The sequence below is a fragment of the Palaemon carinicauda genome, chromosome 13 (assembly GCF_036898095.1).
Source record: "Palaemon carinicauda isolate YSFRI2023 chromosome 13, ASM3689809v2, whole genome shotgun sequence".
Classification (NCBI taxonomy): domain Eukaryota; kingdom Metazoa; phylum Arthropoda; class Malacostraca; order Decapoda; family Palaemonidae; genus Palaemon; species Palaemon carinicauda.
Genome location: NC_090737.1, coordinates 34,657,185 through 34,673,777, shown reverse-complemented (window position 1 = coordinate 34,673,777; position 16,593 = coordinate 34,657,185). Strand labels below are relative to the sequence as shown.

Here is a 16,593-nt window from a genome sequence, read left to right as displayed (position 1 = left end):
GCCCCCCATCTGGCGAAGTAGCGACGTAGCTGAGTCTTGATGTGGGAGGAGGAGGTTCCGTGGGGGAAGTGGGCCAGCTCCAGCCACCCTGTGAGCCTGTCTGCGTAGGCCATGTACGAGTGTCCGTCGTGCTGAAACATATCTGCAACCGTCATCTGGAAGGGGTACTCTGGGGGCGGTGTGATAATGAGTTCCTCCGCGGCCTGAGATGGTGCGTGTACATCGCATTCTTCACACGAGGATCGGTGATACTGCAGGTCCCCCTCGAGTCCAGGCCAGTATACCGTCTGGCGCGCTCGTCGTTGCATCGAGTCCAGGCCTTGGTGCCCCGCGTGTAGGTTGGCAGCCACCTGCTGACGGAGAGGCTCCGGGATAACTAGGCGAACGTTGCCCTGTTCGAACGTATATGTCACCAAGTCTTGGATAACGGCCAGCCTCTCCCTGACACTGTAAAAGGGCCGAAGGCACGCAATTTCCTGGGACTTCCTATCAGCCCAGTTCCCGGCCAGGACTCTGGCCGTGAGCAGCTGGTACACGGGGTCGATGGTAGCGGCGTGCCTAACTCTCGCCTCGTCCACGACACAGCTGTCGTGCTCCACTGCTGCCACGACGGCGGCCGCCATGGTGTCGGTGAGGTCTTCGTCGAGGTCCATGTCGTAGGCGCTGGGATCGGCTTTTAAGGCGGGGTATCGGGACAGGAAGTCCGCCGCGCTGTTACGCTTCCCTGGCAGGTACTTGACCCTGAATCGGTACTGCAGAGTTCTCTCCTTCAGCCTGAAAAGGCGGGGGTTCGAGATTTCCGTGAGGGCACGATCCCCCAGTAACTTGGTTAACGGGCGGTGGTCCGTCACAACGGTGAGGTTGGGGCACCCCAGCAAGAACAGCCTCGCCTTCTGGAGACACCAGGCTACGGCAAGGGCCTCCCCTTCCACGGCAGCGTAGCCAGCTTCAGCGGCGGTGAGATGGCGGCTGCCGCATAGTGCCAGGCGCCACCCACCCGTGCAGCAAAAGGGCGTATTGGCGGAGCTGCATGAGCAGTACTGTTGAAGGATGACGAACCCTATGCCTTCTTTACTCCAGTCGGTGATCGCTGCTGTGGGGCGGCTCCTGTCGTAGTAGGCCAGTCCGTCCTTCGCTAGTTGGCATATCATATCTTGGGCGTGATGAAATTTGGTGCGGAGTGCCTCGTCCCAGTACACTGCCTTCCCCGTTGGTTTTTTGAGGAGCTCCCTGAACGGATTCATGATAGGGGCTGTTGCGAGGAATGGCGCCAGCTGGTTGACAAATCCGTACCAAGCCCTTATGTCGGTGATAGAGGGCTGACGTGGCATCGGGAAGTTCTTGATGGCCGCCAAACGTTCCTCTGTTGGCTTGTAGGCCTCCCAGCCCAGGTTGAAGCCCACGAAGTCTACTTCCCTTCTGGCGAATTGGAATTTCTCCGGCTTAAGCGTGATACCCTTGGCTGCGCATGTTTCGAGGAAGTCGTAGGCATGCCAGAAGGCCCCTTCGATGTTGTCGTCGTAGAGTAAGGTGTCGTCCACGCACTTGTATTTCCTCTGGATATCCTGGATGGCGTCGTCAAACCGTTTGGTATACGCATCGCCAGCGGAGCAGTGCCCCATGGGTGTACGACGGTAACGAAACCTTCCCCAGGGGGTAATAAATGTGGTTAGATCGCGGCTTTCTTCGTCTAACTCCACCTGGTGGTATCCCCAGTACGCGTCCGCCACGGTCTTGAACGTGTGCTTAGGAACCCCGGACACCTTGTCGAATGGGGCAGGGGTGTGATGTGTCTCCCGTAGGCAAGATGCGTTGAGGCGCTGATAGTCGACTGTACGGCGTGGCTGTCCTGATTTCTTGGCGACGACCACCATACGGGCGCACCATTCGGTTGGCTGCCCAGCGGGTACCGGTTCTATAACGCCACGGGCGGCATCTTCTTCGAGCTGGGCCTTCACTTCCTCTTCCCAGTGTTTCGGCACTGATGCTGGGGTATGGCATGCGTAAGGCGTAGTTCCTGGGAGCAGGTGGATACGGTGCGGTTTCCCCTGCATCACTGGTAGTGGTTTCCTGGCTGTGTTGAAAGTCGTCGTAGCGAAATGTTGTAGGAGCCAGGCTTCCAACCTGGCCGCATGTTCCTCCTGGGGTGGCATGGGCACCTCGGCAGGTCGGGGTGGTACCTGGGCGGCCCGCCTGGCTGTGCCATCGAACAGGCTCACGTGTGCCACCGCGGGGGAGGGATAGGGGAACTCCTTGGGTATCAGCGTTAAATCCTTGCAAGCGTTCAACGACAGAAAGAGGTGTTTTGCCGACTGCACGAAGTACACGTCCTGCTCCGTGGTGCGACCTTGCAGGGTGACGTGGCACACGGCAGATCCAAGGCACTTCAGGGGAAGGTTTGCCACATCCCGCAAACCGGCCCGGGGTGTGAGAGCTGCTGGGCAGACTTGGAGGTGCGATAGCAAGGAGGGCCCGGCCACACATACCTGTGCCCCAGTGTCCGCCACGGCGGTGACTGGCACTCGTACTCCCGTATCGTTGTGCACGACTGTCACCTCCACTACTGGGTGGCGGGCAAGGTTGGCGCCTGCAACAAGCACAGCACTAGACGTAGCACTAGACACATCCGTCGGGGATCCTGCCGATTTTGCCTGTGACTTCCTGCAGCATCTGTGATAGTGGCCCTGCTTGTGGCACCCGTTGCATAAGACGGATTTAGCGGGGCATGAAGCTCTACCAGGGGCATGGCGCCCACTGCAGTTCCCGCAGGAAGGGGGTGGGGGACCCCTGCCTGTGCCAGCGACGGTTGCACTTGGATGATCTGCCTCGGGTGTTTCGCTGCCAGCTGCACAAGCAGATTCCCTCCAGTTGCATTGGCGAGCAGCGGCGTCGACGCGGGCCGCCTCATATGCACAGCACTTGGCCCTAAGGGCACTAACACTATTGATATCATTGCTACACTGGTATACATGGCGGCGCATAGCCTCATCGCTTAGGCCCACCATTAACTTGGGTAATAACATATATTCAGCCAGATTACACTGACACTGAGGGCACTGGAAATTGCAATCGGTGGCCTTCTGAGAACACTTTAAAAAATAATCACTGACACTTTCTCCTGGGCCTTGTACCGCGTTAAAAAACTCCGACCATAACACGGCACGATTTGTAGAACGCAACACAATATCGCGAATAAAGTCCATGGCTTCCGTAGCGGTGAGGTTGCCCCATTCCTGTGATGTGAATCTGGCATCTAGCGCCCGTTGCAGAGGGGGTGTGCAGTATAGCCTGATGTGGTGGACGACCTCGTGGGGCGGTAGTCTGCACAGTTCGATCCAGCATTCCATCGACCTCCTCCAGGACCTGAATGCAGCGGGCTTCAGCTCAATTTCGCACTTCTCCGGGGCTGCAGACGCGGGGACACGAGGTGCAGGGGTAGCATGTGTCGCAAGCCGGTCACGGAGAGCGTTGATCATATGTTGCTGTGCCGCCATGGCTTGCCTGGCTTCTTGCAGGGCAGGGACAAGTCCACGGGGGACAACAGGGCGTGCGGCCCTTGGGGTGGACTGCATTGAGCGGCGCTGGAAGGGCATGGTGAGGGTCGCGTTTGTCCATCCTACTCACTGCGCCATATTGGATGTCAAGATAGGACAAGAGATACACGATGCTGGAGACATGTAGTTTAATGCGTCCTCAGATACAGACTCATCCGGTTGCTCTCTGCAACCGGCACAGTGCCACTCACTTGGCGCCTGCCCGCCATGGGAAAACATATCTTACTGCAGGTACTCCATCAGTAGTTAAGATGTTTAATATTTTACTAACAACCAGAATAGTGCCATCTGACTGGTGATAGGTATGATCATACCTCTGTATAAAAGGAAAGGTTCTATTGATGACCCAGATAACTATCGTGGCATTACACTATTAAGTTGTGTTGGTAAACTCTTTACAGCTTGTTTAAATGATCGCCTTACTGCCTACTTAAAGGGTGCTGGCATTTTGTAGATTACAAAAACACATTTGATTTGGTGGATAGATCATCTCTTTGGTGTAAGCTAATTTCTTCTGGCATTAATGGTAAGGTCATCACTGTTATATATAATATGTATGAAAATGCTAAATCCTGTGTCAAAGTAGGTAATTCAATTTCAGAATTTTTCCCATGTAATATTGGTGTAAGACAAGGAGAAAACCTGTCGCCTCTTGTATTTGCTGTGTATTTAAATGATTTTGAACAATTTCTTGGTAGGAACTACAGAGGACTTGTTTTATGTGCTTCTGAAATACGGAAAAACCTCAGTGATGACGATGTTGAGGTGTTCTTAACACTGTATGTCCTTTTGTATGCTGATGATACTATTGTTATGGCTGAATCAGCTAAAGATTTGTAAATTCCTATAGCTGCTGTGTATGAATATTGTGAATCCTGGCACCTAACAGTCAACACCACTGAGACAAAAATAGTTATATTTTCCAGAAGCAAAGTCAGATCACATCCTCCTTTCATGTTTGGTAATGCAGGGCTGGACGCAGTGGATGATTATGTATATTTAGGTACAAATTTTAATTTTAATGGTTCATATTGCAATGCCATAAATAAACAGGTTACACAGGCACAGAGAGCAATGTGTAGTCTGTTGACAAAGGCCAGAAAATTGTCCTTACCAGTGGATATACAACGTGAACTCTTTGACCATCTGGTCACCCAAGTTATTTTATATGGAAGCGAAATTTGGGGGTTCCAAAAGCTAGACCAGGTTGGGATTTTTCCTAGAAAGTATCTAAAAATTATTCTTCAAATAAAGAAACAGTCAGCAAATTGTATGGCTTATGGAGAACTAGGTCAATTTGGTTTAACAAGCAAAATTGAAAAGAGAATGGTAAACCTTTGGATAAGGATCAGTCAAGATAAACAACATAAGTTATCACATACCATGTATTTACTGTTAAGAAAGTTACACGATAGCAATGAATTCAAGTCGAAATGGATTGTAAAAATTAAAAGAATTCTGGACAAGTGTGGTTTATCTAATATCTGGAACAGCCCATGTGAATTTAATAGTAATTGGGTTAGGAAATGTGTTAATATCAGAATTTGTGATATAGATAAGCAAAATTTATTATGTGAAATTAATGAAAATAGGTTATGCTCTAACTATAAAGTATTTAAGACTGAATTAGGCTTAAGCAAATATTTAACCAAACTGTATTATAATGATTGGAAGTATCTCAGTAGATTTAGAAGTGGTAAACACAGACTTCCTGTTGCTGATAAGCGATACTCTGCTTCCCAAGGGACAAAAAACATGCCCAATGTGTAACACCCGGGAACTGGCCGATGAGTACCATTATACTCCAGTGTGTCCTTATATTAGTAGCCTCAGAGAATTTTATATAAAGAAATATTATTACACTAGATCAAAGAGTATAAAGTTTAGTCAATTGTTTAAAATAGAATATAAGAGAGAATTGTGCAATCTAGCAAAAATTGTAAAAATAATAATGGAACAGTTTTAGTTATATATTAGTTTTTTTTTTATCTAGTCCATATGGGCTTATGTCCCCATTATACATGGCATACATGGTTATACGGATATATGTACAGTATTGTTTAGATATGTGAATAGAAGTAGTTTTGCTTCTTTTTACCGCCATCTTGTACTATTATTGTAAGTCAAATTATAATTTTGTATATTTCGTAATGTACTCTCATACCCTGAGAGGGGTCGTTAGAGTTAATAAAAATCCTTAATCCTATTCCTTAAAAAATCCTTAAGAAATCTGCAGTCTTTATAAAAAAACAAAGGAAAAATGCCATTTGGGTCTACACCTCCATAAGCATCAAGGTCCATCAACAGAGCTTTAATTTCACGAGATCGAAAAGCTAAACTAGTTAGTCTAGCCTCAGGAAAACAGGAATGAGGAAGTTCGAGTTTCTCATTACTCTGCTTACTGTCAAACACATCAGCCAAAAGGGTTGCATTTTCCTTTGGATAGTGAGTGACTGAGCCATCAAGTTTAAGTAAAAGAGGAACTGTTGCATCTACACCAAAGAGTGCAGATTTAAGGGTAGTCCACTACTTATGTTCCTGGGATGTACCAGAAAGAGTTTCTTTTATAGTTAGATTGTATTCCTTTTCAGTTGAAGTATAAACTATCTGAACCAAAGCTTTAAGCTGGGTGTAGTTATTCCAGGTCAAATCATATCTGTTACCTTTCCAAATATGATAAGCATCCTGCTTCTCCAAATAAGCACGCCTACATTCATCATTGGACCATGGTTTGTCCTTCACTTAGTACCTTAGCACACGAGAAAGGATACGCCTATCAATGATGTTGACTAGATTCTCATTCAAAGGGACAACAGGACTAACACTACTATAGTCGATACAATTGATACTAATTCAATCCCAAAAGATCATACAAAATCCCATGCCAGCCTGCTCGAGATTTCACATAAATCTTACATGAGTATGATACATCAGGAAAAGGCTGCTCAGTCTTCACTACTAATGAAATCAGGCATGATCAGATGTCCCGTCTGGAGAACCAACCTTACTTTTTATAACGTCAGGGGAGTCAGTGTATACGAGGTCCAAGCATTTACCAGACCTGTGACTCTGTGAGTAGTTTCACTTATGATTTGCTCACAGCTTGATTCAGAGGCAAAGTCTAAAGCTCTTAAGCCATGGCGATCAGAACTTAACCACTCCCTATGGTGAACATTGAAAATGAAATCACCAACAAAGACAAAAGAAGTCTTTCTATCATCTTCTTGTATCTTAGCCATAATGGTAAGAAAACAATCGAAGATAGAATTTTCCATGTCTGGATTCCAGTAGATCAAACACAAATAGAAGTTGTTGTGCACTGTGATTGTTCAATGGCTACTTTCCTCTTGGTAAGGATAGAAGAGACTTTTTAGCTATCATAAGCTGCTCTTCTAGGAGAACACTCCAAAATCAAACCATTGTTCTCTAGGCTTGGGTGGTACCATAGCCTCTGTACCACGGTCTTCCACTGTCTTGGGTTAGAGTTCTCTTGTTTAAGGGTACACCCAGACACTATTCTATCTTATTTCTCTTCCTCCTGCTTTTTTATTTTTTTTTTTTTGGGGGGGGGGCGTTTATTATCATGTAACAACATGATAAATTCTATTCTATAACATTTTTATGAGTAGTAACTAGATTAATTCTATTGATTTCTACAACAATTTCTTCATCAGTCATCATTCGCATTCACCTTGAGTTGTTAATTATAGCACATTTAGATATTCCATTACTTTTTATAGGCAAATATATTCTATTTTGATTGCTCATTACTTCTCTTGTAGTTTATCAACTTCCTTACTGGGCGGATTTTCCCTGTTGAAACCCTCGGGCTTATGGCATCCTGCTTTTCCAACTAGAGCTGTAGCTTAGCTTGTAACAACAATAACAATAATAATAATAATAATAATAATAATAATAATAATAATAATAATAATAATAATAATAGTAATAATAATAATGATAATAATAATAACAACAACAACAATAATAATAATAATAATAATAATAATAATAATAATAATAATAATAATAATAATAATAATAAGCTGTACCATGGCCTTCGACTATCTTAGATTACAGTTCTCTGGCTTGAGCACTTGGGCACTCAGTTCTATCTTATTTCTCTCTCCAGTTTTTTTTATAAGTTTTTATAGGAAAGATATATATTGACATTGTTACTGCCCTTAGTATATTTTATTTTGATTATTTATTACTCCACTTGTAGTTTTTTATTTCCTTTCCTCAATGGGCTATTTTTCTCTGTTGGAGCCCTTGGGCTTATGGCATCTTGCTTTTTCAATTAGGGTTATAGCTTAGCTTGTAATAATAATAATAATAATAATAATAATAATAATAATAATAATAATAATAATAATAATAATAATAATTGGAGAACGAGACAAAAGAGAGTCGTTGTAAAGTAAAATTATATTACTACTGCTGGATCCAGAACGTTCCGCTTCCCCTTCGCCTTGCTACTCACTGTAGGAATCCACGTGTTGAGTTGTAATCCTGTAGACCCTTAAGAAATATTCGCCCAAGGAAGCGAAGAACACCTGTTCGCGGAGGGCCTGTTGCAATTGAATTAATAACGGTTCCAGTAATTGAAGTGTTTATATCTTTGGCTGATAAATACTAAAATGGTAAGTAAATTATTGTGTCAGTTTCTTCCCTCGTTTGGTTCATCGTGTGGGGTTGTTTTATCATTTACATTTTATAAGTTTTTGAGTACTCTTTTATTGTAATTAATTTTGAATAAATCGGTTACTCCTTTTTAAATGCCAAGAAAGATCTTGGACCACATATTTGACTATTTCCTCTTCCATGGTTTTACGGCATGTATTGCAATTTTTGCTGTTGTTTACATGTTGGATTTTGATTTACGATGCCATTGTGTTAAAATACACTGTAGAATAACTTTGTGGTGTATGTATGATAGCGGCCACCTGTATGTATTATGCCTAACTTAGTATAGGGCAGTGTACTGGGTAGCCTTTGTATAATAGCGGCCAGTTCCTCCAGTGTTGATTAAAATGGACATCAACTAACCTAAACCCCCCCCCCACCTAACCTACAAGCCGTGTCCTTACTTATCTAAGGGTGGGATACCCTGCGTCCCCCCCCACCTTACACTGCTCTATCCTAAGTTAGACATAACACATACAGTTGGCCGCTATCATACATACACTCCTTTGTGGATCAGCGGCCAATTCCTCCAGCGTTGATGAAAAATGTACATCTTTTACCAGAGTTAGGCTCAATACTAAAAGTGGAGAAAAGTTTTTTCCGGCTTTCACAGGTTGACTCAAGTCTGTCCATTATGGATCTGCTACTGCTTTTATTTTTATAATATTGGTTGTCCATTTCATGTTCTTTTCATTAATCTATTTGGGTAAATTTTTAGTTTCAGCCAAATTTGGAAAAATGCAATAAAAATATATTTGTTGCATCAGAAATAGTGTGGTTTCAATGAATTTAACGTTTATTTTGACTGCAAACCAACCGATTTAGAGATTTACTATGTATACCCTAGTTCATCCCACCAATTATGGGGGACACCCTTTGGGAACCGGGGTTTTGGGTGGGGGAAGGGGGGGGAGGGTGTTGGGGCATTGAATGATATTTGCAATAAATGAATAATTAATGTTCCAGCACCCCTCCCCCATACCCCTAACTAGGCCTACCGGGGGGAGGGGGGTAGGGCCCCCAGCGACCCCCCCTTAAAGCCACAGTAATTTTCAGGGCACCACAGAACCTAACAAACCCACCTAACCTAACCTAGGGGCCCTGTACCCCTACCGGGGGGGGCTTCGCCCCCCCTGCGACCCCCCCTTATGGCCACAGTAATTTTCAAGGCACCACAGAACCTATCAAACCCACCTAACCTAACCTAGGGGCCCTGTACTCCTACCGGGGGGGAGGGCTTCGCCCCCCCTGCGACCCCCCCTTATGGCCACAGTAATTTTCAAGGCACCACAGAACCTAACAAACCCACCTAACCTAACCTAGGGGCCCTGTACCCCTACCGGGGGGGCCTTGCCCCCCCTGCGACCCCCCCTTAAGGCCACAGTAATTTTCAGGGCACCACAGAACCTAACAAACCCACCTAACCTAACCTAGGGGCCCTGTACCCCTACCGGGGGGGGGCTTCGCACCCCCAGCGACCCCCCCCTTTAACCAGGGGTAAATTTGAATATATATATTTTGTTAAATCACTTCTTACCTTAAACGGAAGATGACGATGAAGATGTGGAAGGTTGTGGTTGACCCTCCTTTACAGATTTGGTACAATACCACACATGTCTATCTTCATGAAAATGTAAAGCCGAATCACATTTACCACACTGGACACTTAAAAGTAATACGGAATGCTCCCTTAGAAAACGATTCACTACTTCAGGAGTTCCATTATAATTCCCATGAAATCGGCCGATCACATCAAAATAGGAATAACGACATATTTCACACAACCGTACCGGAGGATCCATGACAGTCAAGTGACGTGTGATGAAAATATAGAAACCGGAACTTTTGAAAACCGAAAACAAACGACAATCACGGGTTTCTCCCATAATGAAATAGGAAAAAAACAAAACACTATCGTTTACAATGTTATATTGCACGAAAAACAGATCCTTGAAACAAGACTGAGAGACCAATGAATCGTCCAATAATAACCCTTGAAAAGAACCCAGTAGTATTTAGATTGGAGGAGCGACATTAGTGGGAGGAGCAAATGCGCATTCAAGTAAATATTGTCACATTGCGCAATGGGGAGGAGCCAAGTAAGATGAAAACATATACAAACGAACAAGAGCTACCTTGCGTGCCCATGGAAAGATATACACTAAACTTAGAAAAAGTCAAGACCTTCAATTCCTGAAATATTTTTTTTCTCTGTAAGTATGCATTAGCGACAATAATGTATTGAGAAGAAGTGTTTTGTTATCACGTGCTTTACTAGGAAAATATATTAATATAATACATTTCCCAATTTGGTTGAATCCAAAACTTTACCTCTATTTGGTTTGCTTTCCCACCTTTGCCCCAGGGCATGCAACATTTTTGGTTTTCCATTATGGATGCAGCTTGAGTTATGATAATGGTGGTAGGTAAATAGTGATTTGGTTGATCATTGTTGAGTAGGAATAACTTGCACACTGTCAAGAGATGCATAATTAGATATATGATGTTTCCTAGCAAAGGAGAATTGCGAGGAAGAAGAGGCTGTTGTTGGTGGGGTCCAGGAGGGAAGTGATTTTTTTTGTTCCCAAAGAGGCTTGTACACTAGCAGGTTAGCATGCATGTCTTTGAAAGACTTAAATGCCTCTGGTAGATGTGTACAACCAGTTCATATTTGTTAATTTATTTCCTAAATGTTTACATTGGATCTGTCAAATGTTGAGCACTTCATACATTAAGCAGGAGAGCTATTGATTTTGTTTCCTCATATTTTATGCAGTACATTTTTTTAATCCTTTAAAGTTTATTAATTCCTGTAAACTTCCTCAGAAATAATTGTAAGAAAAAATAATTTATCCCCCCAAATTTTGACAAGTAGAGATGATGGTGTATGCGGGAACAAACATTTTGAAGATTACAAATATATTTTTGGTTAAGATTTATTTATTAGTTAATTTTGATATGTCATGCTTTAGTTAGTTATTGGGATAGATTTACTGATCTAGGCATAATGCTGTAACTTATCTTGATGATGTCTTTTGCAGGGTGAAGCTGATGTTAACCCAAAAGCCTTTCCATTGGCTGATGCTACCCTCACTCAGAAATTGTTGAACTTGGTTCAACAAGCTACTAATTACCAGCAGCTGAGGAAAGGTGCTAATGAAGCCACCAAGGTAAGAAGTGACAAATTGGTTCTGAAAATTCTTACATATATTGTTCTAAGGGTGGGAAGGTATCAATATTGTATAATGTACTTAAATTTAGAATATGGGGTTTACTTCATTAACGGGACAGCTTTTATATTGATGAAACTAAAGGGATTTAACAGCAAACTCATAAATCTTGGTTTTCACAATTGAAGAATTACAATAATTACCTAATTATATGATTATTTTTAAGGGGCTTGAACCAAGGTTTACTTTTTACCGTAACAACTTTTATATTCTAAATTTTATAGATTAACAGCAAAATCACAGACCTTGATTTTACATAATTGTAGAATTGTCTAATAACATTGTCATTCAGCTAATTATACAATTTATTTTTTTAAGGCTCTGAACCGAGGTTTAGCAGAGATGATTATTATGGCAGCAGATACGGAGCCTTTAGAAATTCTTCTTCACCTGCCTTTACTCTGCGAAGATAAAAACGTTCCATATGTGTTTGTGAGGTCCAAAACTGCACTTGGTCGTGCATGTGGTGTGTCTCGACCAGTGATGGCTTGTGCTGTGATGGCAAACGAAGGGTCTCAGCTTAAGCAACAGATAACATTGATGCATCAGGAAATTGAGAAGCTACTTGTCTAGATTTAATTTGAAGTTTTAAATTGCTTCTTTTTTTTTTTCTTTTTTTTATGTGAAGACGAATATATTTTTTAGTTTCTGTAATTCATGAAAATAAAAAAAAATGGTTTGCTGCATTTTTATTTTCAACCTAAGAATAAGACCATCTGACAAGGAAGATGATGGGTATGGGACTACCTGGTGGGAGGTTAGGTAGACCAAAATTGCGATGGATTGACTGGAAAGAGATGAGGGGATTAGGATTGAGCGAGGAAGATGCACTCAACCGAAGGAAAAGGAGAAATGTGTTGAAGAACCATTATAGTGATCCCAACTAGGGACAAGCTTGTACAGAAAGAACAACAACTTGAAAATGAAATACTGTATGATAATTTACCCCCAAGAAAATATGTGCTTTAGATAATTCCTTGGTAACGTGGTACAGTAATCTAAATGTAATACCTATGTTAACTTTATGGAAATTTTGTAAGCATGCCTTTTTAAATTCAATTTTTCTAGTATTTCATAAATAGCAATGAATTTCAATTTTTAAAGGATGGTCCTGAAGTTATTTGAAGCACTTTATAAGTCTCTTATGGCTTGTAGGTCTTTGTGTATGTATACAAACGCCATTTTGGAAACTCCGAGTTACTGTTTTGATGACCCTAATAGTTTGTAAATTGTAGGTTAAGGATGAACTGTAGTGTACTGTACTGGTTAGTTTGTTTTCTATCTATTTACCAAAGCACTTCCCCCAATGTTGAGTGATAGCGGACATAAAAAAAAAAACGGGGGGACTTCTTAGCTCCTCCCAGCTTGACTAGGGATCCAACAAAGTCTAGCTGGTATTCCTAGGGTGCCACAACCCACTTGAAAATAATTTTCCAAGGTTTTATTGTAATAACACTTTCTGAAAATAGCCTATTCCTAACCATTAAGCTTATGGTATTCATGGTTGTTGGGATGCTTAATGTCTCATTTTGACTAGACTTGGGGGATGACTCGTTACCAAATAAAACTCCGAAACGAAAAATATGAATTTTAAATATTTAACATAGCCGGTGAATATATAATAGCTGCAACTCTGTTGCTCGACAGACACATACAATAAAAACTCGCCAGCGATCGCTATACAGGTTGCGGGTGTGCCCACCAGCGCCAACTGTCGGCCAGATACCACTCTCGATGTAAACAAAGACTCAATTTCTTCTCTGTCGACGTGTCGACAAGACGTACTTTTACTCGCTGTAGAACCTGGAGTTTTTCCCATCATATTTGGTGAAGTACTTTAATTTGGTTTGAGCTTTCGCAGTGCAGGTGTTTTATCTTCATCTTAAATCTTGAACTCGTTTTTGGATAGATTTAATTTTTTGATGACAAAGAGAGTATGGACTTTCTTTGACTTTTAAATGGCCGACCCTTCCCTTAGATGGAAGTGTGTTTAGGCTTTTAGCAATTATCTTATCACGTTATAAATTTATTATAGATTTTCCTCTATATATTTTATATCTCACCGCCTTTATTAGGCCTCTTCGATTAACTTTCCATTTATAATAAACATAAAAATAAATTTTAATGATTTGTTTATATGCGACCTTCCTGAGAGTAGGCGGTCCTAACTTGGAAACTGAAGTTAAACAACGTTGAGCCCTTTCAATCGTAAATAGCTTTTAAAGAGCTAATGATTTAAAACTTTAAATGAATATTTTTTAATAGATATTTTATGAAAGATTTTCTTTGAATAGTCTTCGTACTGTTACAAAGATGAACTAACGTTTAGTTTATTTATGCTACGCAGTTTGCGCTCTATCGTTACGATAGAGAGAGAGAGTATCACGGTTTCACTTTGCAGAAAGAGTAAATCGATTCTGACGTTTTGTTCATTCTTCTTTCAAAGCTTAAATGTTTTAAATTATATTTTAAAGGAATAGTCAAACTTAATTTGCAGTGTGCTACATTGTAGGGATTCACTGGATAAGACTCCAGGATACTGTATCCTCTTTCTGGACATTTCCTATTAAAGCCTTAAATTTGTAACCATGATACAGGATTAAATTTGTAACCATGATACAGGATTTATGTACAGTGAACCCTCTCTACTTCGCGGATTTTTTTCATAACCCATATATATATATACATATTGGTAATAACAAAATCAACATACTGTACTGAATAATCAATATAATCGATGCAAAAACTAACCTATACACAGATGTGTACAGTAAATGCGTTTGTTTCTTCATTATGATCAGAGAAATGTAAACAAAACATTGGTTGCCATTTTTTATCGTGCTTTTTGGCGTGTTTAGGAAACGCACGATATAAAATCGCCTTTAATATTTGTGCCTGTTTTAGTTTAGGGTACTGTAGTACATGCATTAAGTGTTCTGTACATTAAAGGGTAGTTTGTTAACAGTACTACGTACAAGGGAAGGTTTTAAAAGTCTGAATATACATGTTAAATAAATAGGTAAATATGGTGTCACTACTTTGCAGATTTTCACCTATCGCGGCCGGGTCTGGAACCTATCTACCGCGATAAACAAGGGTTCACTGTAATGATAAGAAAAGAAAGTAATTTACATAAAATATGGTAAATCAGATTAGTAAATGGAAAGAAAATTTACACATTCACTGTCTAGTATAAAATGGAGCCATCCCTCTCTCCACAAACAAAAGACCATTTAAACTATAAACTCAACATTTACACCTAGTCATTGACAGACTTAACTTTGCACCAATTAAAACTACCTGTATTTCCATGTGGTCAGATATAGCACACAAGGATTTTATGAACCCTTTTGAGAAAAGTTGTTTGAGCATATTGGCGTTTTACAGCAACCTTGGATATTGATAACCGGTACCATTAATCTGTGAACAATTGCCTCTGGCCGGAAGGAGCCATCAGCATCATCCTTCTGTCCGCAGAAATTCTGAGCTTATTTAACACGGGATAAGATGAAGAGCATTTATTTCACAATAGTACTAAAATATCTAGACTAACATCATCACAAATAAGGAGTAAGCAGAGGTTTGGAGATACTGAATGTTATTAAGAGGAGATATGATAATCCAGGCTACCATCTCGGTTTTAAGCCTCAAATTCTAAGCAATTAGAAATGTGGGAGTGATACGAAGTAAAGAACTTTTATTTCACGAGGGTAGCAGTAAAATATCTAGACTAACACCTCTACAAATAAGGAATAAGCAGAGGTTTGGAGATATGTACTGCATACATTATTGAGTGGAGAGATATAATGATCCAGACTACCATCTTTTTTCTTAAGCCTCACAAATTCTAGGCGACTAGTAATTTGGGAGACGAAATTGTCACTACTGAAGGGCACAGTAAATAAAGAATTTGAGGCTCTGTGAGAAGAACTCTGATCTAGTAGATACCGTTTATCTCAAGAAAAACTCGGAGCTAGTAGATACTGTGTATCACTAGACTTTACTGAAAAGTGCAATAAAACCACTAGTTATAAATTGAGGACTCAGGTTAGGGTTTGAAACGGTATGTTAAGGCTGAAATATTATTGAAGTGAGAAATTAATGAATTTCTAAGCTACTACAAAAGGAGTTTGTGGCAATAAATTCCTAATATAACAAAAACTTACGTGGGCCATAGCAAAACAAAGCCTGGAGTTGAAGTAGTGTCCTTATTCCCTCTATAATCAAAGAGCCAGTCTTCTCTGCTAAAATAATATTCCAGAACATACATTTCATTTCAAAAACACTTCTGAAATTATTGCCAAAACACAGCAATTATTAAATTTGCTTGTAAACCCTGAATATAAAAGCTTTTATCATGAAGACTTAGAACTAAACTTGGCAGCCATTCTTCACAAGAATGATAACAATTTTACGACTTATCCACAACGAAAAGGAATGGAGAGGTCTGTAAGGTACTTTTATCCCAAAATTTCTGGAGCACTTCACTTAGACCTCATCATTTCCAACCGGCATGTCAGTGCTGTGCCTATGACGACGCTCATGGATGAAAGACATAGCCTTATGTAATGTCACCTCTCAAATAATAGTGATCTAGTACTTGTGAATTAAACTTTTCATTATTTTTAACTAGAGTTTTGGTTTTTTCAAATATGTACTGCACAGCATATCCTGTCTCTTTTCCATTTGTATAAAGAGGTTACAGGAGAAAATATTGTTTCACCATCTTAGAATTGCTGACCAGTAATGCAATGAAGCATGTACTGTGCAAACACCCATGGTTGTATCTCTTTAAGTTTCATAATTCCTCTCATCAACAATTTACTTTGTTTCAGCATTTATTTGTAAACAGTCATTTCATGTCAATTATTGACAATCAAATTTCAAACAAAGTCTTATCTTTGCTTTTGGTGGTTTAAGGCTAAGGAATATAATTTGATGTTCGTATAAGTATATCGTATCATAAACAACTGATGATGGAAAAACTTAGTTGTTGCACAGATGGAAAGAGACCTAAGACAATGGATGAAAACAAAGCAGCTACGGATAAGGAAATGTTGCGAAGATCCAAATAATTTTAATGATTCCTCCCTGCAATTCATGTGCTAAAACACACAGACAAC

General features: G+C 41.0%; 1 protein-coding gene across 1 annotated transcript; it reads left to right on the top strand.

Moving 5' to 3' along the window:
• Nucleotides 1-8,008: 8,008 nt before the first annotated feature.
• hoip (NHP2-like protein 1 hoip) lies at nt 8,009-12,149 on the top strand. The gene is made up of 3 exons (XM_068385144.1): nt 8,009-8,197; nt 11,282-11,410; nt 11,789-12,149. Exons 1-3 carry the CDS (start codon nt 8,195-8,197, stop codon nt 12,041-12,043), a joined length of 387 nt encoding a protein of 128 aa, XP_068241245.1. The 5' UTR covers nt 8,009-8,194; the 3' UTR covers nt 12,044-12,149.
• Nucleotides 12,150-16,593: the final 4,444 nt, after the last annotated feature.